Genomic DNA, 23,285 nt, shown 5'->3' with positions numbered 1-23,285 from the left:
GCAGTGACCATTTTCTCTCCCCCTCTAATCTTCTTTTTATATCAAGATTTTCGTACAATATATTAGTAACATATTATTGGTTCAAATTTTGTTGCGACATTAATAGATGTTCCAACGCCATATAACAAACTGTAACACATTTCATAATCAGTGAATATAATCTAGTAATGTGGTAAAAGATAATACATTTTTACCTTCGATTTGTTAATCTTAACGTAAGAAACCTATTTTATTATTATTGGTGTGGTAAAATTTTTAACTCTGCTTTAGCAAAAAAAAACTCTTTTACTCTTCACAACACATATTTACTTCTGCTACAAAAGGAAAATATTTGGACTTTAATAGTTTTAAAAATGATTTCGATTCTTATCGTTTAATCTGGTTCCGAAAGAGTTAATTGGTAAAAGGTCAACTCTGCTGATATCTTTAATCTACCGAAGAAGAGGCACATATACTGTATATATATATTCAGTACAATAACAACACTTTAAGGTCACTTCAAAAGTAGTCAATCAAATCCGGGCTAGTGTTGGTGGCAATAATATTAAGGTAATGGAGTAGATATAATATTAAGGTAATGGGGTAGAAATCTACAATTGTCGTTCTCAAAATATTATGAAGAAATTAATATGATATCAAAGATTTAGTGCCGCCGTGGTCGAAATTACTGATTTTTTGTTCTCTTGTCATATTGTAATTACAATCTATACGATCAAAATGAATTCCTTTGTCAAAAATGATCCTAATGTTTTAAGAAAAAAAAGATCAAAATGAATAGCATGTATGCCAATAAAGATAAAGAAAGTGTACGAACTAAAGTCATGGAAAATCAAACTGCTGCATGCAACTTAAAAATGCATTGTAATCACATGCATCACATATAATTCAGCCAAATCTAGAGCTAGGTTAACAGTAATAAGAATGGGGAGGACAAATTGGTGTTACATCATGCGCCCAGTGAATATTTTTCTGGAAATCCATAAGTTTTCTATTACATTTTTGCGTGAATCCAAAAATTAATGTTATATGATATTTTTATATGCTTTATTCAATCAGCCAAAGATAACATTTAAAGTAAAGTAAAATGCATCATCTCAACATAAGACTGAAGCAATCAGAGACTCATCACATCCAACTAAACAACCTGAGTTTTCATTCTCCATGACAAACGCTGAGCCAAAGATGTAGAGCAGCTCTTCAACTGCTTGCCTAAATTTCTGCCGTAACTCTAAAATGTCTACCCAACTGGTTACATATCAATCCCTACAGGGCCGGAACCTGAGACTAACATCCGCTTACGGCACCAAGCAAGCGTCCTAGGCTGCGCCAATTTTATAGTTCTTGTGACAATACATGGAGACTGGTAAGCCAGTAGTTGCTTCTCTTCTCTCTTTATGCATCATGGAAAACATTTTTTTTTCTTCTGCAACTTCTCAAACAGATCCGGCTTCTTCTTTTAAGTAAACAGAGGAAGAACGTTAAGCACTTGTTCCTGATCACTGCAAGAAAACTAAGAAAGGAAACTCATTATGTAGGTTTAAATATTTAGCTCGTACATGTTTAAGTATCTTAGGTCGTACCGATCCCTGTTTTGTTCAACGCAATCACATAGATTTTACTTTCTCAAATATTTCTGGTCTGATACTTGAATTAACTCGAAATGAAAGTCGTGATGTACCGTTTGTAGAAGTTGGAATCGGTGGTGAGGTTAACGGTGATCTTTCGCGTTCCATTACGGTGTCACTAAGAGCTCCAGGTTTGCTGCCGATATTGATTTTGTTCCTGAAGAAACTTCTCAAGCGTGGAGATATCAATGTTCGTATCATCAACTGGTTTAGGTCAATCAATTACAAACAACACTCACTTGACTTAACAGCCACTCCTCGAGCCATCTACGTACACGATGAATTGTAAGTCTAGCTGAAACGCATAAAACTGTCAAGATGGTGGAAGGTTACAGAAAATAATATCCTAATTTCGACCCTGAAATAATCTTTATATCACCATTTAGTAGCAAATTTAACTAAAAAAGTTACCAATTCTCTCGATGACTTTAGTCGTGAATAAGATCTAGATGCTCATCGCTGTTTATTAGTTAAAAGTTTTCAATCCATAGTCAGGCATCAAATATGCTGGCTCACACTCAATCTACAAAACAAAGAGAGACAGAGAGAGAAAACCTAGAAATTCAAGAACATCCATTTCCATGCAAGGCCAAACAGCAAAAATTGAACTTTCTCCTGAAAGACCAAAAAGCTCAGAGGTTGTTATAAATCTGAGAATCATGGAGGCATACACTTGAACACTTCAAGGCCACCAGATCCATATCATGAACTTTAGTATTAATGATATTGTTTCCTTTTTATTTCTAATACTACTTGCATAAAAGTTTATAAGACAAATCATCAGGAAACCAAAAGACATAAACTTTACCATGAGATTAGTACCTAGGCATCATGATGAGCAGTAGAAGGCAAAGCTGATAGCGTTTCGCAGATACCCTCATAACCTTCCTTCTTCTAACTCATGTAAAATCTTCGGTCCCATTTTCTTTGCAAATTTCATGTTCAGCTTCACCTTCTGTTTTTTCATCTCTTAACCTTTTTTTCCCCTTGCACCGTTTCCTTCAGATTCACCGTGGGAAAGCTGGGTCCTTGCTCTTCGTCCAGCCTCTTCCGGACTCAATTGGGGCGCTGGAGTTCTTCCTTGGGTGGTTGAACTCGCTTCTGCTGTAGCTTCGGAGGCTGAGTGAGATTTTATCTAGATTGCAGAAAACATACTTATTACTGTATTTGAAAAAGGCAAGAAATAAGAACAGAGGCATCATCTAAATGCAACGTTGAGACGTTACGGAGAAGTGATCGTCGTTTACGATTTTTCTGGAACACGTTATATAGCTACTAAGATTACATAGTGAATAATTTCTTCACACCTTTACACATGTAGCATAACTTCTAAGACCGTCGAGAGACTCCTGATTTTTAGGATCATGTTAGACACCCTCTTGGTATGTCTCCATTGCATTGTCACTCATGCTCCTTTTCTGTTGTATCCCTTGGAAAATATACACAATCAAGCTCGATGAACTTGTCCTCCTTCTTCAATCATTCGGGACTAATACATTAATGCACTCATAATACTGAATCAAACATGATCACATTTATACTCAACCAAGTACCAAGCAAATCATACAAACTGTAGACTATTATTCATAAAAACTACACATACACATAAAGACTATACCTTTGTCATCTCCAGATAAACAGCAGTACGATTTGTGATAAAGAGATATCTTCATCATCAATTTTCGTGATTGTGACTAATTATTGATAGTGTTTCGAAGGCCTTGTATGCCGCATTCCCCATCTATATCTCCTTTAAAGCTTTCTGCTTCATCTTCTTGTTCTACTTTTCTTCTCCACACTCTGGCTCAGGTTCATGCTCCAGTTTTTGTTTCTTCTTTGCCTCAGGTCTTTCCTTAGAGGCACAACCATCGTATCCTCCTGATCCACGCTGCTTACCTACCTGAGTACTGAAATTAACATTCAACATAATTCCAAAAGGGTGCATCACCGTCTAGTATTTCAATTAAAGTTAAGATATTTTGACTGTGTCTATAGATCTCTTACCAAATATTTATGAAATCAAGCTGCTTAAATCAAAAGAACCTCTCGCTGAAGAATCTGTCATTAGGTTCTTCGACATCTCCGCCATTGGAAAGCCTATCCAAATGGATCCGAGACGGCGTGTGGAGTCGACGCAAAACCTTGAGCGTCTACCAAACATGATTGTAACGGTTGCTTGGATCGATGTCAAACCCCTTCATATAAACGTTGACGACATCATGGAGCTGATTCAATCCTAAGTGAGCATATATGGGTAACCTGATCATCGATGCTCTGTTGTAACAACATTTGTAGATTGGAAGAGGAGGAGGAAGGAGAGATGGAGAAGAAGAACTGAAAAGGCAAGAAGAAAGGGTTAGAAGTGCATAATTTAAAGCCTCTGGTGAATAAGAGAACATATGTTTCTTTTTCAGATTGGGGAAAACGAAGAGATCAAAGTAGATGAACATGTCAAGTCGGCGAAGGGCAAGGTCGAGACGGATTTTTAGAAAACGCAAAACCCAATAGCTTACGTGGCAAAACCTTATAATATGATTGGATGATTTTTTTATCTGACGTGGACAGCTTTAGAGTGGAGTATATCCCCCTTTTAGTATAGTATAGATAATTCATATTTATTTCTTATGTAATTAAGACAATAATTAGGCTTTAAATTTTGTAACTTTCGTCGTTTTCATCATCCCATTTGAGAAAAATAGATTACATCATTCTCTTTTGTGGAAAGTTGAAAAACATGGCTATTTGAAATGGACAATGATCAAGTAACAAATTTTGGCTGTTCAGGTGGATCTATAAACTCTGGCCCGACAATAATGTATGTATATGCCTTCCCTTTCACGCTCATGTAATTTGTTTTCTTGATCCTTGCAAACGACGGATCATTCTCTATATTGGAAGCTCTTTTGATACTAAATCCTTACCTGTTAATAGCATTGTGTGTAGTGTAAATCTGTAACCATGAGGTTTAAGACATTTGATATGGTTTGGTCTTAAGATAGTCAAGAGTTGTGTCTAGCATGACATAAAGTGCTCAGTGTTTTGTAGCTGCATTCACGTAGCCTCAGCTCCTGTGATTTCGGATCTCAAAGCCATTCTAAGAGATGATATATAAAGGAAAAAAAATTTACACCATATATCAGTTTCTTATATGTCCCTCCTTTCAAACGAGTTGATGTTTATTGTTTTGCACAAATAGATTACTGGAAAGCTCATCGTACAAAATCTGGTGTTCTGGAGGAGAATACAAACTAATAAATAAAGTGGTGAAGGCTGAGGGTAGAGACATCTGGTGTTTCTGGTGGAGAATAAAAACTAACATAAAATGTAGCTTTTAATTATTTTTTAGTTTTTAAAACGGATATTTCATAATGTTACAGAAGTTAGTCATTTGCATTACAGACCATTTTTCTAGTTCAATACAAACTGGTATAGGAAATCGGAAAATTCATAAATCAACAGAAGGATGCGGTCTCGATCAGTACATACACTGATGATCTGTGCTAAAACATACATCAACGTAAATTTATTTTAAATTTTATACATGAACTAATAAAATTAAGCTAAATCATGCATTGATCTATTTTCCGTTAGTCAAACATATATGGACGATGACATGTCATTAACGGTAACTTACGTGTCATAATGGAAGTTAAAGCTGTCTTTTACGGATTAAAATAATTTTTATTAAAAAAAATTGTCAAAATATGTTGAAAGCCGGATTCAAACCCTTGTTTTATAAGTGAATATTCTGACACTCAACCACTTTGACAAACCGATTCATTAAACACATTCTCTACGATTTCAAATACATATCTAATAAATATTTAATTCTCAAATATATATCTAATAAATATTTAATTCTGAACCCATCATCGGCTTGAGTCTCCACAAACGTATTGTTCGTTTTGTGCATTATAATGCTATATCTAGATGGATCATTCAGCTGAATTTTTAAAAACTTATCTCAAATTCTCACCTAAATGAAGGTGAGTCTTGATGGTGCATCTAGTTCACTCGAAAATGATAAATGACAAAAATGACCATTTAAAGTCAAAATATAATTTTCAAACCGTAAATTTTTTTTTTTGCACATACATTTTTTCGCCAAAACCAAGAAATATATTTTTCCACAAAAATTGAAAAAATACATTTTTCCGCCAAAACCGCAAAATACGTTTTTCTTCAAAACCGTAAAATGCATATTTCCATAAAACACACATTTTTTGGTCAAACCAGTAAAACCTAACATTTCGGCCAAAATCGAGAAACGTGTTTTTCCGTCAAAACCAAAAAACGTATTTTCCCGCCAAAACCGAAAAATTATTTTCCGCCAAAACCGGGGAAAAAATACATTTTCCCACCAAAACCGGAAAAATGCATTTTCCCACCAAAACCAAAAAACGTATTTTTCCGCCAAAACCGGAAAAACGCATTTTTCCGCCAAAACCGGAAAAACGCATTTTCCACCAAAATCGGAAAAACGCATTTTCCCGCAGAAACCGGAAAAACGCATTTTCCCGCCCAAACCAAAAAATGTATTTTCCCGCCAAAACCCGCAAAACGCACATTTTCGTCAAAAACACATTTTTCGCCAAAACCGCAAAACGTACTTTCACCGCCAAACCGCAAAAACGTATTTTCCCCCAAAACCGCAAAAAACGTATTTTCCGCCAAAACCGTAAAAGTACTATTTTTCCGCTGAAACATAAAAAAATATATTTTAATCATTTTATTAACAAGTCCACTTGGATGCATATGCAAGTTAAAAAAACGAACATAGCTGCATTCAGATGATTTATCTGGATGCATGGACGAAATGAAGAAACGAACAACACTCAGATGAAGTATCTGGATAAGATATCTAGATGGACCAGCTGGATGCATCTTCCAGATGTACAAACGAATAAGGCCAATGTCTCTATGTCACGTACAACTCAAGCAATCGTTCATAGTGTGAAAAAATGAAGAAGATAAATAATGTAGTGAGAAGAAATGAGTTTGTTTTACTTTCTCAAGATAGTCTTGTTTGAGATTCCTACTCAGACGAGTCTAGCTTTTTAATATGCAATGTCATTATGTTCTTGAAATCCCTAAAGCCCAGAAATTACATATCGGTTTAGACTCTATGATTTTGAGGTAATAACATATGTTGTTGTGGTATTATACAAAGACCTTAAACCCGGGTCATTTGTGCAATGCGTCATGAACCAACCTTGAGAGCAACCATAACCCGAATATATAATCTGCAACAATAAAACGTTAAGACTCATTTTCTTAGTAATCAAACTCTGATTAGATTTGGTATTTAACCTTATTGGCGATAGGGCCATTCACAAGGTTAGGCTCTCCATTACCGAATAAACTCAATCACTAGTTTTTGCAGCAGCAGTTGTAGAAGTGGAAGTGGTGGCTCTTGCTGTAATATTACAGAGGAGAAGATGAAGAATTTAGAAGACAGAGAGGAAAAAGAAGAAATATCAGAATTAAATATTTATTAGAGATATATTTAAAACAATAGAGAGTATGTACAAAGTATAAGTTTGTCACAGTAGTTGAGCTTCTGATAAGTTATAGATTCACCAAAGGTTCAACTCCCCCTTTCAACAGATTTAAATTTAAAAAAAAAAATTATCATTTTAAATTGTAATAGATAGCTCAGGTTTCCACTATAACACATAGGCTTACCATTAATGACATGTCATCATCCATAAACGTTTGGTTAACGGAAAAGAGGTCAATGCATGATTTAGCCAAATTTTATTAGTTCATGTATGAAATTTAAAATAAATCTACGTTAATGTATATTTTAGCACATGTCATCAGTACATATACTGTCGAGACCGCGGTCCTCTGTTGATGTATGAATTTACCGATTTCTCACAGTTTATATGTCATAAACGAGAAGCAAAAATCACAAGACCTATATTCTTGTATAAATTTGTTTCTTTTTTCAACAATAGCACTATTAACACATATATTATGCTGATTTTAATCTGTTTAATGATGCAATAATAAATAAGCCAAACAGTTCAGCTGCATGCCCTATAACTGATAACTATTCATTACTGTAAAGTTTCAATATTTTATAACTTGAAATACGTGATGCCTCAGAATAATTATATACAATATCAAACTTCTCATATTTATATACTGTTTTAACTTAGTTTGGAGGATCATAAGGTAGTCATATAACGTTTTCAAAAGAATGGTTAAATACGTGGAAAATTAGATGTTTAATTGGTAAATAAGAAAGGTTTTTTGGGTAAAATGTTAAATATTATTACCAAATTTTCGATTTGTTACAGAAGTTACCTAGAAACAAGTAGCGAAAAAAAAAGAAATGAAGCTAAATACAAAGCTTAAGCAGTGAAAAATTACAAATCGAAAGGAGAGGAGACCATGACAGAGAACCGGACATTAACGAGACGGTGAAGGACCTGAAGAATAGGCATAAGCGGAATGAGCTATCGGTTGCCGCAAGATACCGGGAGAAAGGCACCTTCAAATTTTGATGCATGCTACGGCTCCTACAACTTCCGAGAGACCCAATCATCAACACCTGCTCAGAGAATTACAATCTCAGACCTGCAAACCGGTCCATCATTACCTAACCGGCGACATGAAGAGGAGTTTGCAACCACCAATACCGTCGTTCGGGAAAGTAGGTGGATAATGTCGCCTCCAACCAACAGAAACTGGGACCGTGTACATTCGTTTAATCCAAAACCCATATAGAGTAATGGGACCAGATGGACACACCTCCTCCGATGAAGTAACCTTCGAACCAGCAAGCTTACCGACGAAGTATCGACGGTCACAGCCCCTTCCTCAGAGAAAAAAACCACCACTGAGAAAGGAGAGAGAGTTGGTGACAAGGAACGCCACACACTAGACACCGCACCGACTTCAAGAAGGAGTCAACATCCCCAAGCGCGGACGAACCAGATGCAGACATAGCAGATGACTACCAAACCGTTCGCCGCCACAAGAGTTGTCAACAAGCGAGCTAAAAACTCACCCGCAGAAGCACTCCACGCACTACCGCCAGAGGCCACCAGAGGTACTAAAACCCAGAACTGAAAGGCCACATATCCACGGACCCCCGACCTCAGATCTATAATGGAGAAGGTGCGAACATGCAGCCACACTCCATGAGGAGATTTACCCAGCATCTCACACAACACTAAGCGTGATGGAAACACCGACTAGGGAGAGAAAACACACCAGACGTACAGAGATCCTCAAGCGAGAATGGAATTGGACCTAGCAGGAGGAGAAGCCGTCCTCAAACCCCATACCCACCGCCAGAAACACACCAGATCTTCTACGAGGACCGCCAGATCAGAATCTTTGAAGCCCACTGCTGAGGCCAACCTCTCCCTCAACAAGAAAGCAAAGACTACAATAGATGACAGGGAGAAGCGGAAAACAGAGATGGAGGCGGTTTAGTGAGAAATTAATTGGCATATCTATTTGTTTGTTACTGAGAAATTAATTGATGATCATAAAAAGCGCTTTCAAAGAAAACTTGATAACTGTTGCTGGTAGAGAAAATTATAATGTTGCTAGTATTTTGATATAATTAGATGCAGTTATTTAAAAATCAGTTATTTTTAATTGAACATAATCTTTTATCAATAGGTTACACTGATGTTTTAATAGAATAGATTTGCCTTTGATCTCCATTTATTTATTTTGTAGCTTTAGTTGGAACCCATTTTCCTCCGGTGCCACGTAGATTTTATCTGAAAATTTAAGTTTATTGATATTACTACATATTTGGAACCCATTTTCCTCCGGTGCCACGTAGATTTTATCTGAAACTTAAGCTTATTGATACTACTACATACTTGCTTTGCCATCAGAATAAACTTTCATGGGCGATTATAAACGTATTAGAAAAAGTAACTAGTGCAGTTGATGTATCATTATTCAGATCCAAACTTAGTATAATATCGTTGTTGGTGAAAAAGATTAACTATTTTGCATATAAATTAATAATAGGTTACTGAAACTTAAGGTTATGCGCAATATTCAGAGTTTATGTGTTACTTCGTCCACAACATCATATTGCTTACATATACTTGTATACAATATATAAATCATAATATATAAATCATTTCTAAACTATCTAATATAACTAATGTATAGTAAATTCAGTATTAAAATATAAATCTTACCTTGTCATTGGCCGGTTTCACGTTAATAATCGTATAAAGCTAGTAGGTGATATAATTTTAATACATAATTAACATATATAATATAAGCTGTCGAAATAACAATTTAAAACCAAGAAAAGAAAGGACACATATTAGTATAATTAATCCCTAAATTGTTGACAAAATAAAATAATCCCTAAGTTCGGCATCTCGATAATAGAAAAATCTTATATATTAAAACAGAAGTCATGACTTTTTTTCATGTGTAATTTTTTTTAGTTTGGACCATTCCTAGAAAATATCATATTTAACATAAGTTCATTATTATATCTTTTAATATCTTTATCTTTTTATTTGAAATACAAATGAATATATTTAAAATGTTCTAACAAAATCTTTTTAAAATCTTCTTAGAATCTTTTTAAATTTACTTTCAAAAATTAGTTAGTTTTAATTTAAATTATCATAAAATATAATTAGAAATTAAAATTGAATATAGTTTTGGTTTATAAACGAAAATTTAAATAAAATAAAATTAATTAATTTCACAAATACATTTATTAATAATTTTTAAAGATTTTGTTAGAAATAAATATTTATTTTTATTTTTATTTTTTTCAAATTTGTTTTCTAATAAAATAAAAATCATGATTTTTTATATTTATTTCTATTTTTATTTTTTTCAAATTTGTTTTCTAATAAAATAAAAATCATGATTTTTTGATGAGTGATATTTTTATTTGGACCATCATTTAAATTTTATATTAAATGTATATCACTAAGCTAATATACATAATATTTTTAACTACTTTAATCATAATATCTTTTATATCTTTTATTTTTTAAAAAAAAATTAAAATTCTAACAAATCTCTTGAAAAAGATTATAATAAGATCTTAATTGTCATAAATTGAATATAAATATTTTCAACTAATTTTGTAATTAGTAATGAAATGTTACTAAAAGAATAAAATTATATCCTATTTTATCAATTTTATAATAATATATATCATTTTAAAATAAAAATGTTATATTGAACAAAATATGATAAAATTATTTTAAATTGATAAGTTAACATATTTTATTTTCATAAATATAAAATATTTATGTGAAAAATATAATATGTTGGTAGAACGGATTAATATTAGTAAACTATATAATACATGTATAAAAATTTAACTTATCTTAAACTTTTTAATATACAGTAATTTATTATATAAAATTAGTGAACATTAAAAAATTACTAAAAAAATCTAGCGATTTGAATTACGGATCATGATAATAATAAATTAAATACAAAATTGTTTTCATATATGTTGTTTCATGCATTAAAAATTTTAGTTTAGTAATCAAACGCAAATTTAATAAGACAAATATGTAATAAGCAACATATATATGTGATGATTTTAATTTACAGCATGAAAACTATAAAATTATTATATTTGGTATAATTATACAAATATTTAAATATGTGAGTAACAATAAAATATATAATAATTATGTAAAACAAATATCTATATATATAAATGTGAAAATATATACCTGCACGGTTGTGCGGGTGAAAATCTAGTTCATTTTTAAATGAAATAAAATCTTCCCAAGATCGTCTATTGACATATGTCAAGGAGTTTTACAAAGTCAATGCTATTAGATTATTAAACTGGAAGTTGACAAATTCTAAAATTCTTTGTTTAGTTATACAACGTTAATAAATAACCTTAGCTTAAAGTAAATTGCAGTGTTCATTTTTTGAATTTTAGATTTATTTTTACTCTTGTGATAATCAATACACACTAATTCAAACTTGAATGGGTTATTACCGATCTTTCTAAGATTAAATTTTAATCACATATTTGAGTCTCAGCAGTTGTGAAAAAGGAATTTACAACCGTTTCTTGTTCCTGATCTAAAATGATTATGAATTTTAACCGATAATTTCTTTAATTCAGGCAAATATACCAGATTTGATAACCGGAACCAAACCCAATCCATCCGATAAAAGTGTGTCTAATTTGGATCTTGCTAAGAAATTAGAGCCTCACATTGGTATCATAGGTGTTCGGTAGGTATTATATATATATCTGAAACCGGATCAAGTATACTCATAATCTGAGTTCATATCTCCCTCAAATCATACTTTTCCTTTTTCATAATTCGATACTAAGTCTGCACATATCTTTTCTTAAACATTCTTCTCAAATATTTACTCTGATTTTTTTTATCCATTCGGCGATTTAAAAACTTGAAACCATCATTTCAGAATTTTATATAATTTTTTTGACTCTTCAAACTGGAAAACAAAATCGTCGATTCCAATCACCTCATCCTTCAGATTGTTTAAGGAAACATTCAAATGTACTAGCAATTCCTCTCCATACTCAATATATACACACACAAAAATTATCGTTTTTTGGTTCGGTTTATCGTGTTCGATTTGTTAGGAAATGATTTTGAACTTTGTTCTCACATATACAATTTGTTTTTTTTTTTTGTATATTATTTGTTGTTTACAGTTTTGCGAGTTTATTTTGAAATTTTCATATGATTTGTTGTTAACTTATATTATTCTCACTACTTGGCTTTGTATTAGTATATGATTTGTTGTTATCTCATGATTCTCTATATTTTAGGTTTGCTCTTTTTTGTTGTAAGCATAATATTTTTGTATATGAGTTATCTTTAAGAGTTATGATTATTATATTACATGTGAATTTTGTTCTTCTTTACTGTTAACATATTAATTTGTATATTCTTTAAAAATATAATTAAAAATAGTTTAATTTATTAACATAAATTAAAGTTTTATTAAAATAAATATATTATATATTATGCACCACTGTAAATTATTTTCTAGATCCGTCCATGTCTACGCATATCTCTCTATTAGATTAATGATTTCAGTCAATCGACAAAAATCTTAAAACCACTCTTTTAAGTTAAATGAGTATATTTAGAATACAAATGAGTTTTTTGTGTTACTTAAACTTAGTTTTGAATCCAATCCGAAAGTTTTTTTTGGTACAACAAGTTTTCACATAATTTACTCAATCTAAATAAAATCCAGAAAAAGATCCGAAATGAACCAAACTTTTATAATATATAAATAGTTCTAAAATTGTGCTCTCAAAAACTCAAACTCATATTAACCCTGCACCAGGAAACCGAAACACTCATCATGCCTAGTATCATGAACCATGCTCCTCAATTCATTAATTACTAGATTATCAATGACAAGCATATAAATCAAATAAACAAACTAACTTAAGTTCGTCTACTTGCACCGTACGAACAGATAGTTTGGTAGTGTAGGTTTTAATACATTACATCTATTAACTATTTCAGAAAATGTGCAACCGGCGCATTTGCTCGTTGATGTATTCGTAATCCAGAAAGTAAATTGATTTTCGATCGTGGGTTTCTTATTGACCAACCAAGTGGATAAATAAGAGAACAATTTAATTAGGAATCTAATGATGTTTCAGTCCACTTTATTCATTAACTTCAATCTTCAATACATCACATATTAGGAAAGAGTGAAAATGCCACGCAATACAGTTTACAGTTGGCAACTAAAAAACCTTTCTCATATATACGAGACTAAATCTTTGTATAAAGTTAACAATAGATTTAGCACAGTATCCATCTACACACTCTCTTTATTTTATAAAAAAAGTTTTAGAATTCTTATTTTATCGTAGGGAATTTTCTATAGTTATTGGATATTATATAACTAAGTATACTCATACAACCTTTTTAATAATTTGTTGAATTCTGTTAACATTTAAAAGGTTTTATCATTCCATATCTAATCTATTAATTTAACGTCCTATTTTTATATACTATTAACAAGTCATAGTATGACCACTTAAGAAATTAGTTAATATGATGTATTGATTATTTACATTAATAATAAACAACCTATAAATTTGATTTTTTTTTAATTATAAAAAAATTTGTTGAGAAAAATTCTAACAAAATCTTACTTAAGAATTTAAATATTTTTATAAAAAAACATATTACTTAATTTCGTAATTAGTAATATAATATTATTATAAATAAATTTTAATTCAAATTTTATTATAAAACAAGAAAATTAAAATTATCTACTATTTTTTTATAAATTCTATAATTATATTCTGTATTATATAAAAATAGAAGTATTATATGAATTAAATATGAAAAAATTATATTAAATAGGTAAATTAACAAATTTTAGTTTTTTTTTAAATTGTTTCAGTTATAAATTTACTAAAATAATGGGGTTACAATGTTAAACTATATTTTTTTAAACACAAACATGTAAATATAAATTATCTTAAGCATATTTCTTTTATATAATATAAATAAATAAATTTTAAAAATGTATTATACCAAAATGTATATATTAAAGAGAAAACATATTTTCAAGAAGGTTATCTATTTGATTATTTCATATTGTTATTTTATTATACCTAACTCGAAAATATATTAGTAAGTAATAAAAATTATTAACAAAATAAAATGTATTAAATAAATCACTATATATTAATAATACCGAATAAAAAATATAAACAATAATATTATAGAATTACACAATATATAATACTAAATAGAAATTATATATTTAAAAAAATTGTAATAATATCAGATACATTTATAAAATGAAAAAATATTCACACGGTCGTGCAGGTTAAAATCTAGTTTTATGTTAAATAACTTATATTATAAATTAACACATCTAATTATAAATTCATTCATCTTTTATAGTATTGTGTAATATTCAATAACTCTAAACCAATAGTAATGTAATAAATTCAATAATATTTAATTATTACTTTTTGACGTTTAAATTTTATTTATATAACTAGTATAAAGGCATTATAAAGCTTCAAAATCTATCTTGGTTAATCAGAAAGAAAGAAAAACTAAAAATCCTCATTTTAGAAAAAGCGGGAGTATGATTTGCTTGTGCTACTGCTGAATTTCTCTAAAATTTAAATATGATCTTGTAAGAGTTAAGAGTTCAATACATAATTTCATAGCTAGAATTTGTTTTGTCAAATATGGTTAGTTTAAAGAAATTGACATGTGACCCTTATTTTTTTTGATCAAGACATGAGACCCTTATAAGTAGTTTACATGTCGTTTTAAACTACATCATTTCCACCTTTTTTAATATTTATATGGAGGAAAATGTGACACATCTTTCTTCAGCCGTCACATACAAATGCCAACTTCGCTATGTAAATACCTCCGTAATATATATATATATATATAATATAGCTAGAGATAACGCACCAAACAATTATTCGATGAAGATGATAAAGTAATCATAGAGTAGTTCGAGAGATATGATGAATATTCGATGAAGATGATGAATACAAGTCCAAAAACTTAGAACCTAAAGCTGAGCGTCTTTACATATATATATGAAAAAAATTACTGTCAGACGATTCAATCTAACATTCTACAATACACCATAGCTTCTGAAATTATGTATACATCATCACATTTTTATATCATATGCTCATTATAAACTTCAAAAAATTTACTAAACACCATATTTTAGTATGTTCATGTAACATTTTGGATAGTTCAAATATTAGCAATTTGTTTAATTCAATACAATTTCATACCTCAACCTTGGATATAATATTTAGTGATTCTGATCCACCTTAAAAAAGATATGTATGTTTTTTGCTTTACATTATTTTAGAAATTTAATTTTTATATTTAAGATTTTTAGTCATATTTATGTTTTTTTGTATAATATATTTTTTTAAATGATTAATAAAAAGTTTTAATAATTGTATTAAAATAATTGGGCCACACTTATATCAATAGATCATATTGCTATTTTAACAGAATAGATTCTTGTTTAAACAATAAGAGGTAACAATATTTAATTGGTTTGAACTTTGAACATTTCAAACCAACTTTTTTTATCATACCAAAAGCTTTCTATACCCAAAAACTAATCACTACGAGGTCTGTAGCATCCGCGTTTTCTTACCACGCACCGGATGGCCAAGAGGAATTGAACCCAGGGCGGTACTCACACCTGTGAGCTATTTACCATTAGGCCAAGACCACTTGGTTAAAAAATAGACTATATTTATATATTTGATTTAATCATTATAAACTGCTTTATGCTTAAGAAAATACATTTATCAAAACTTCTGCTGTGTATATAATTAACCCTAACGCATGTTTCATCTGTCGCTACCAAATAACAAACTAAAAAGATCTTATTTTTTCTCATCCAAATTTTTCATGGAGAGTTCAATGAACAAAGCGTTCATGACGAGCAAGCATGAAACGGCAACGTTTTCAAGCGACCAAACTCCAGAAGAAAGTAGCTGGACAATGTATTTCGAAGATATCTTTGAGTCTTCTTCAAGTATTGTCGATGTCGGGGAGTTCAGCTCTTCCTCCGTCTCCGACGCAATGTCTTTCGTAGCGACTAAGAAGACCCTCCACGTTTCTAAACAAGAAGCATCTAATTCTTCAAACAAATTCAAAACTAAGAGGACAGGAAATAGAGAGATTCCTTTTGGTCGTCATCATGATCTTGAAGACACTGCCTCTTCTCCCTCACGCAGCCCTAACGTAAGACTCTCTCTCTCTCTCTCTCTCTCTCTCTCTCTCTCTCTCTCTCTCTCTCTCTCTCTCTCTCTCTCTCTCTCTCTCTCTCTCTCTCTCTCTCTCTATATATATATATATATATATATATATCTCTTTGTTTTTGTAAAGTATTTTAACTTAACATTGAATATATTTTTCTTCTTTGTTTTGGTCTTTTTGGTTACACTATTTGTCTAATTAAGAACGTTGTTATACAAATTTGTACAAAACAGTCTCGTTTGATTTCTTCAAAAAAAAAAACAGTCTCGTTTGGTAATATTGAAGTAATTATTCATGCTTCTTATACTATTTATAACATATTAGTCATATGCTGATCATATATTTTATAAGACACGATAAGGTTAGGCAAGCATTACACTTTTCATACCGCCAAGAGAGGCAAGAAATTAATTAGAATCTTTTGGTTTTGACTCATAATTGAAACAATCTACAATTTGATCAAACAATCTGTGCCATGTTCCTATTTGACATAGATGAACATAATAATCAGCTTTAACAAGTCAAATGTACCTTGATTAATTTAGTCCAGAAATAATTAAAATGTATCAACTACTAACAGATTGTGAATTGTTTTCGTTTTATAGGTCTATAGCATGATGACCTCATTGGACGACAACACGAGACACGGGGGTGGCGTAGTTGGTGAAAACACAAATAATGTAAGAAACACGTCAACTATAGTTGTCTAGCTTTGTTATACAAATTATTTTGTATATCTCACAATCTTACCATGCGGTAATTTTACATAGGTAGTGAAAGGAGAGAATGCAGTGCACAACCAAGTTGGATTATCGGTAGATTTGAAGCAAAAAGGGCTTTGTTTGGTTCCCATGTCTATGGTCACCAAATTTCTTGGTTAATTATATACATAATTCCTTATTCATTTTCAAAATGAACTTTTCTTTCTCTTACAATACTATTATTTTATTAGTAATACGTGCGTGTGTAACAAATTACGTTTTGCACGTGAGTTTTATGGGCATTCCTATTATTATCTGAATACATATTTTTTTATAATAATAGATATAATTTATCTTTTGGATAAACAGAAACAAAGATGCAAATTTTATATATCTCCACCAAAATAATCCGCTACACATTATTTGAAATTTTTGTTTTTAATTTTGCTTATATGTCATCACCATATTCATCTTCATTAGAAAAAGATTACATGTATCTTAGTAAAAATGATGACATGTTTAAATTCTTATAGTAAATGTCAATTTTTTTATGTAGTTTTGAATTTTTGGTAAGATGCTTTAAATATAACAATAACTTATAGATGTATCACCATTAATATAAAATTTAAACTAGTAACATAATTCTAAAAAAATGTTTTGCATTAACTTAGATTTTTTTTTTTAAATTAGATGTGAATAAATTTTAATTAAATGTTTGAATTATGATTTAATTCAATAAATGGTATAAAAAATAATCAATTTAGTAAATTTATTTGTATATGATCACCATAAAATATGTTTGTTGAACAAGTTTTAGTCGACTTATTGAGTTAATTAATAAATTAATTTATATCACTTATATTTAAATATAATTCATATTTTATTGAGTCAGTTTATAAATTATTTAATAAACTAATTTATTATTTTAATCTAATTTAAAAAGATTAAAAACTGAAATGTATACATTTAAATATATGTATACATAAATAAACATAACATATTTTATAGTATAAATTTAACAAAATTTATAAATAAAAAATAAAATTGATAAGACAAAGAAGTATAATTTATGAAAATTATTTATATTTATACTAAAATGGTAAGAAGTTTTTTTTAAATATTAAAATTTGAATTTTTACTTTTAAAATAATATATTAAATTTATTATCCTGCGTATGGCACATGAAACTCCTAGTATATATTTCATAGAAAGAATAAAAGTGAGAATTGTAATTATCTTTGTAACCAAATTGTTTTACGGTGTTAGAATCTTTCCTATATATAGAAATAATAAGTAAGTTATACGAACCACTGAAAGCAAATAATTGGAGTTTTGAAGTCAACAAAGCGAGAGAAAGTGAGAATGTTTTTGCTCAGATATGTCATCTAAGCCACAGTACATTCTGTTTGGCGTGAAAGAAATGGGAGACACGACGGAGAGCATCCCCAAGCTGCGGCTCAGCTTTGTAGGGTTATTGCGATGACAGTCTGGTTTGGAACAAGGAACTGAACAAGGAACTATTAAGTCTGCTTTTTAAGTTTTTTTCAGTACTATTTTTTTTTTCTTTTTTAGACTTTCAAAATACAGACATGTTAAAAGGTCTTTTGATCTGAATAAATTTAACATTCATTCAAAATAATAATAATAAGTAAGTTATTGTGTTCATATGCATCTTTTAAGTTTTTATTTTTACATTGATATCACTCAATGTAACTATCGCTTTGCTAAACGTTTTTTAGTTTGTTAAAAAACTCTTGTAAAATTTGATGAAAAACAATTAAAAAAAAAACTAAAAGGAGTAGAACCACACAAGGTTTTTTCCAACGAACAAAATATCATCTTATAAATTGTTAAATATGTATTCTAATACTGTAGATATGTTTTCTGAATATAGTGGTGAGTAATGATTTTAATAAAAAATATTGGTTGCATTGTTTTTCTTGATCGATCATGAGGAGTTATACCTTAAACTTTAACCGCTTCTAGACTCGGAATCAATCCTTACTAATACTATAAACACAGCGTAGAGATTTTGTTTTACAAATGCTCAAACTAAGAGCACAATAGTCTCAATCACTATGTTTAACCACTTGCATACACAATGGTGGTAATAATGGTTGCATTGTTGCATGATTTTTACAGAAACCACACATCCAATATGGCAACCCAACCCCTATTATCAAGGGAGCTGGGGCCATGTATGCTTGTCATTTTGAGTATATACAATGGGTGTTAAATTTTACTTTGAACTATTGAATATTTGCAATAGACCTGTTGAAAACCTAAAAAAACTGAGATGGATTATTTCGTGTTGGTTGTTTTCAACATATTGAAAGTGTTTTATGTGAACCCACTATATTGATTTTGCTTCACTTTAAACCACATATAGGAAAAAGCATGATCGAATATGAGCAATTTTCTTTAAAAAAATAAAACATTATATATTGGTACACATGTAACTATGTTATTGGTTGTTTGAATTCTTTACATCCTAATAACTTGAGATCAATTATTTTTAATTTTATTGTTTACAAAATAATAAAAAGGAAAATATGAGATAAAATTGTGGATAAGGATTTATGATGTTGAGTTTTATTAAATAAATTATTGTAAATATAAAAATCGGAAAAATGTTAAATTAATAGGTGGAAGAAAGATAAGAGGATGCGTTATATTTGAAGTATAAATTAGGGTGTTGAATGTTAAAAACCATTATATGTAAACCATAATAATATGTTCAAACTAGTGTTTTTTTAGAATATATAACCGTGCAACAAATTGCATATTTTGCATGTAAACTAATGTTAAAAACCATTATACGTAAACCATAATTGTACGTAAATCATAATAATATAACCGTGCAACAAATTATGTACTTTGCATGTAAGGATGTGATTGGTGACTAAACATAGAAATGATAAAGCTATGATAGATGACTGTGCCGCCTCAGATCCAATACTCCAATACCATACACTTATTTTAATGCAAATAGTAAAATATTGTAAAACATTATACACAAAATATTTTTTTTCATCTTACAATGAATTAAATATTATTATTCTTATATTTAGAATATTATATAACAAAATAAAAAATAACTAAAATATATACAATAATATATATATATATATGAAAATAGTAGATACACAAAAAACAAATTTAGTCAATCATAATAGCAAAACCATTTAAAATTATAAAAGTCTATATTTTTTTCTAAGAAAATCCAATTAAAAACAAAACAATAAAAATCATAAGATACACTCGAACTTTGATGTATATTATTGTGCATGGTAGGTCTCGTACTTTTGTTCATGTGATTGAATCACAAGTGGTTCTGTAATATTTTACTGTTTCTACAATAAATTTAATTGTTGAATGGAGGAAAAAAATGATTTTGCCCGTTTCACACTAATGGACCACTTTATATATGCTCGCCATTCAAAACATAAGAGTACTACCAACTCCACTCATTTTCCACTTTATAATGAAATAAAAATAAATTTATTCTAAAATAATAATGAATTACTTTTATTTGTTATTTTATTTTTTACTTAATAATATATTAGAATTGGAGTAAAAGCTTGAAATAGATAACTTATGAGGCTTTCTCTCTCTACTCGTTTCTCTCACTATTTTCCTCTCGTTGAACCCGAGCTTGCCTCCGCTGCATGGCTGTTTTGCCGCCGCCGGATGGCTTTCTCCTCCCCTTTGCTCCTTTGTCTACTCTCTCCTCTCCCGATGATATGTGGGTTACTCTCGAGAAAGAGCTCCCTTGATGACAGATTCACAGCCGGACTTGATGGTTGTTTGACTCTCTGGTGTGACTACGAGGTTGGAAAGTGGCGCGGATCAGAGGCGGCTTTTCTGGGTTTTGAGTGGGTTCAATTTTTTCTCTTTTCAGACTCACTTTCACGAGACAGTGGCGCGTGTGGGGGTTGAGGCAGCTCCTCCTTCAGATCCAGGCTTCAATCTTCTAAATCTTCATGTCGTGGTCTGCTTTGAAGGTGCGGTGTCAAGGTTTCAATTTGGTGGCTTTCCTCGACATCTTGGTTGGCCATATCCTTCGTCTCGGCATCATGTGAGCTCTGGATTACCCTATTCTCGGAGACGTGTCTCTCCTAGCGGCTTTTCTGGTGCGTGCTAGAGCTTCTAGTGTCGGCTTGTGCAGGTTCAATGGTCTACATCCCGATTTGGTAGTCTATGGCCACGTCGTTGTGGTTCCAGATCTCTCTCTCTCATCTGCAGTGTCTTTATCCGGCATTTTTTTAGTCCGCCTCTGAAGCTGCCAGAAAGTTTCTTTGGCGTTTACTCATGTGTTTCCATGTGGTGGTTGTATCTATTTCATTGATGTGACAGTTTGACGGTGTGAAGCTAGCAATGTTCCGGTTCTCAGAAAGTGCAAATAGTGAGGCGGATGTTTAGCTTGGGTGGTCTCCGACTTCACGTTCCTTCCTCAATGGCTCTGCTTGTTGACTTCAACATATCACAATGCTGATGTTGCCTTTGCTACATCGGCAGTGCTGTTTTCTCGTAGTTATAAGTGTTACTATACAGTCTAGAAGTATAACAAAAATAAAGAGATTTTGTATAACTTTAATGATATTTTCATGTTAAATTAAATGATATTTACTACAATAATTAAAAATATTTCACACTCAAGTCTTATAAGCATGTCAAGGTAATTAGTATGGTATGTTTTAAATACAATTATTCTCGTTGATACAAGTTATTTTGTTCTTAATTATTGTTCAATTTTTTCGTAGTCTTATATCTATACTATTAAAGCAAAATCCCTCATAGGATTCTGCCCTTAACTTTTGGAGATAATTACAATGGAATGCCATTATAGATTTTTCTGAAATTCAAAAAAGGTAAACTAAAACAATACATAATTAACACCAACTATTTCAATCGACATATGTAAAAGCGTTTTCCTATATCAACAACCTATGTGACTAGAAACTAGAAGCAATAAAAATATATACTCTTTCTATTAAATTTATTAAGTTTGGGAAAAAAAAATTCTACGATTCTTTTCTAAATAAAAATATTATAACATTGGTTTCTTTCTTAGCTATAGGGAGGAGGTAGCTCTGAGTGGCGGATGCGTCAGAGATGGGAAATGCAGACAGTTTCTTTTTTTTTGTCTGAAGAAAAAAAAGAGAAACTCTGGTTGCTTGAGTATCAAGGTACTTGGTGTTTTCTAGGTCATTAAAAGCCCATCTTGGGGGGAATTAGGGTTGAAGTTTGATGAAACATAGAAATGATATTAGGATAAAAATAACATGTGGTTGTTGAGTATATTGATCAGAGAGATAATCTCTCTTGCTTTTGTTAAAATATTTAGTGCATATCATTCTCTATGATGAGTAGATTATTATCTCAATTCCACACTACTGTTATAAACGTAAGGAGTGAGATTAATTTTGTTCTTAGACAGTTTTGTTTTGACAGAATTAACTGAGATGGCAGAAACCATCATAGGTAGAAATTTCCAATAGATAGTTAGGTTTAAAAAGATTTAATAACACCAATAGTTTAGGAATTTCCAAAACTAATTGTGTATATTCCAAAGAATATATTTTTCATTAACTAACTTTAATATCTACTACCAAACTATAGCCAAAAAAAAAAACTTTAAGATCGACCAACCTAATCCTATAAATACAATTATAGCTACTGTAAGTAGGAGTTATTGGTTCTACTATTTTAATGGATTTGAGAATTCTTCTAGGATTAATTAAGAAATCCGTTGATTCTTAAATCAAACATATAGATTTTGAAATCAAACATACAGAATTCAGAATCAAAATAAATAGATTTTTAAAATCAATCAAATGGATTTGCAATAAATTCAGCTTTATAATAAAACAAAGTATATAAAATGTAAAACACATTCATATATCATACGTTTATAAAATCTCTCCACATATCTGTTGCTATTGTGGCTCTCACTTGATTGGCATGTTCTCTTTGCTGATCCTGAGTTACAAAAATTTCTTCGTCATTGTTATTAACTTCTTGAACATGTTCTACATCCTCAGAGTCTTTTTCTGCAGGAAAATTATCTGTTCTACAAAATTTCCGAAGAAAATTATGTAACCCAACACACGCAAGTACGATCTCTGTTTGTGTCTTGTAAGGAAAAGGGGGTGCAGATTTAAAAATTAGAAACCGAGATTTGAATATACCAAAAA

The 23,285-nt window shown here is 30.6% G+C and overlaps 1 protein-coding gene and 1 long non-coding RNA gene across 23 annotated transcripts; one reads left to right on the top strand and one right to left on the bottom strand.

The window, feature by feature from the left end:
• Positions 1–928: 928 nt before the first annotated feature.
• LOC103844932 lies at positions 929–6,051 on the bottom strand. 21 transcript variants are annotated; one of them, XR_004452971.1, is made up of 6 exons: positions 3,669–6,041; positions 2,933–3,532; positions 2,037–2,760; positions 1,865–1,935; positions 1,679–1,791; positions 929–1,510 (listed from the first exon to the last, which is right to left on the bottom strand). It is a non-coding gene; the product is annotated as an uncharacterized LOC103844932 (long non-coding RNA). The 21 variants fall into 21 exon arrangements; XR_004452970.1 differs by having other exon boundaries at positions 1,865–1,920; positions 3,669–6,040; XR_004452969.1 differs by having other exon boundaries at positions 1,679–1,935; positions 3,669–6,045.
• An 8,244-nt stretch (positions 6,052–14,295) lies between these two features.
• Positions 14,296–21,719, top strand: LOC103844931 (vascular-related unknown protein 4). Of its 2 annotated transcripts, none has more exons than XM_018655468.2 (3): positions 14,296–16,372; positions 16,993–17,067; positions 17,162–17,243. In XM_018655468.2, the coding sequence occupies exons 1-3, from the start codon at positions 15,971–15,973 to the stop codon at positions 17,162–17,164; spliced, it is 480 nt and encodes a 159-aa protein (XP_018510984.1). In that variant the 5' UTR covers positions 14,296–15,970; the 3' UTR covers positions 17,165–17,243. The 2 variants fall into 2 exon arrangements, with proteins under 2 accessions (XP_018510984.1, XP_009120007.1); XM_009121759.3 differs by having other exon boundaries at positions 14,299–16,372; positions 17,158–21,719.
• Positions 21,720–23,285: the final 1,566 nt, after the last annotated feature.

This window comes from Brassica rapa, chromosome A10, assembly GCF_000309985.2.
Source record: "Brassica rapa cultivar Chiifu-401-42 chromosome A10, CAAS_Brap_v3.01, whole genome shotgun sequence".
Lineage (NCBI taxonomy): Eukaryota > Viridiplantae > Streptophyta > Magnoliopsida > Brassicales > Brassicaceae > Brassica > Brassica rapa.
This window is presented reverse-complemented; position numbering and strand designations above follow the sequence as displayed.

Bases quoted from the DNA above. Each gene is read 5' to 3' on its own strand.
- LOC103844931 (XM_009121759.3), top strand. From the start codon at position 15,971: ATGTTTCATCTGTCGCTACCAAATAACAAACTAAAAAGATCTTATTTT. The intron at 16,373-16,992 runs GTAAGACTCTCT...TTCGTTTTATAG, and splicing joins CTCCCTCACGCAGCCCTAAC to GTCTATAGCATGATGACCTC. The intron at 17,068-17,157 runs GTAAGAAACACG...AATTTTACATAG, and splicing joins TTGGTGAAAACACAAATAAT to GTAGTGAAAGGAGAGAATGC.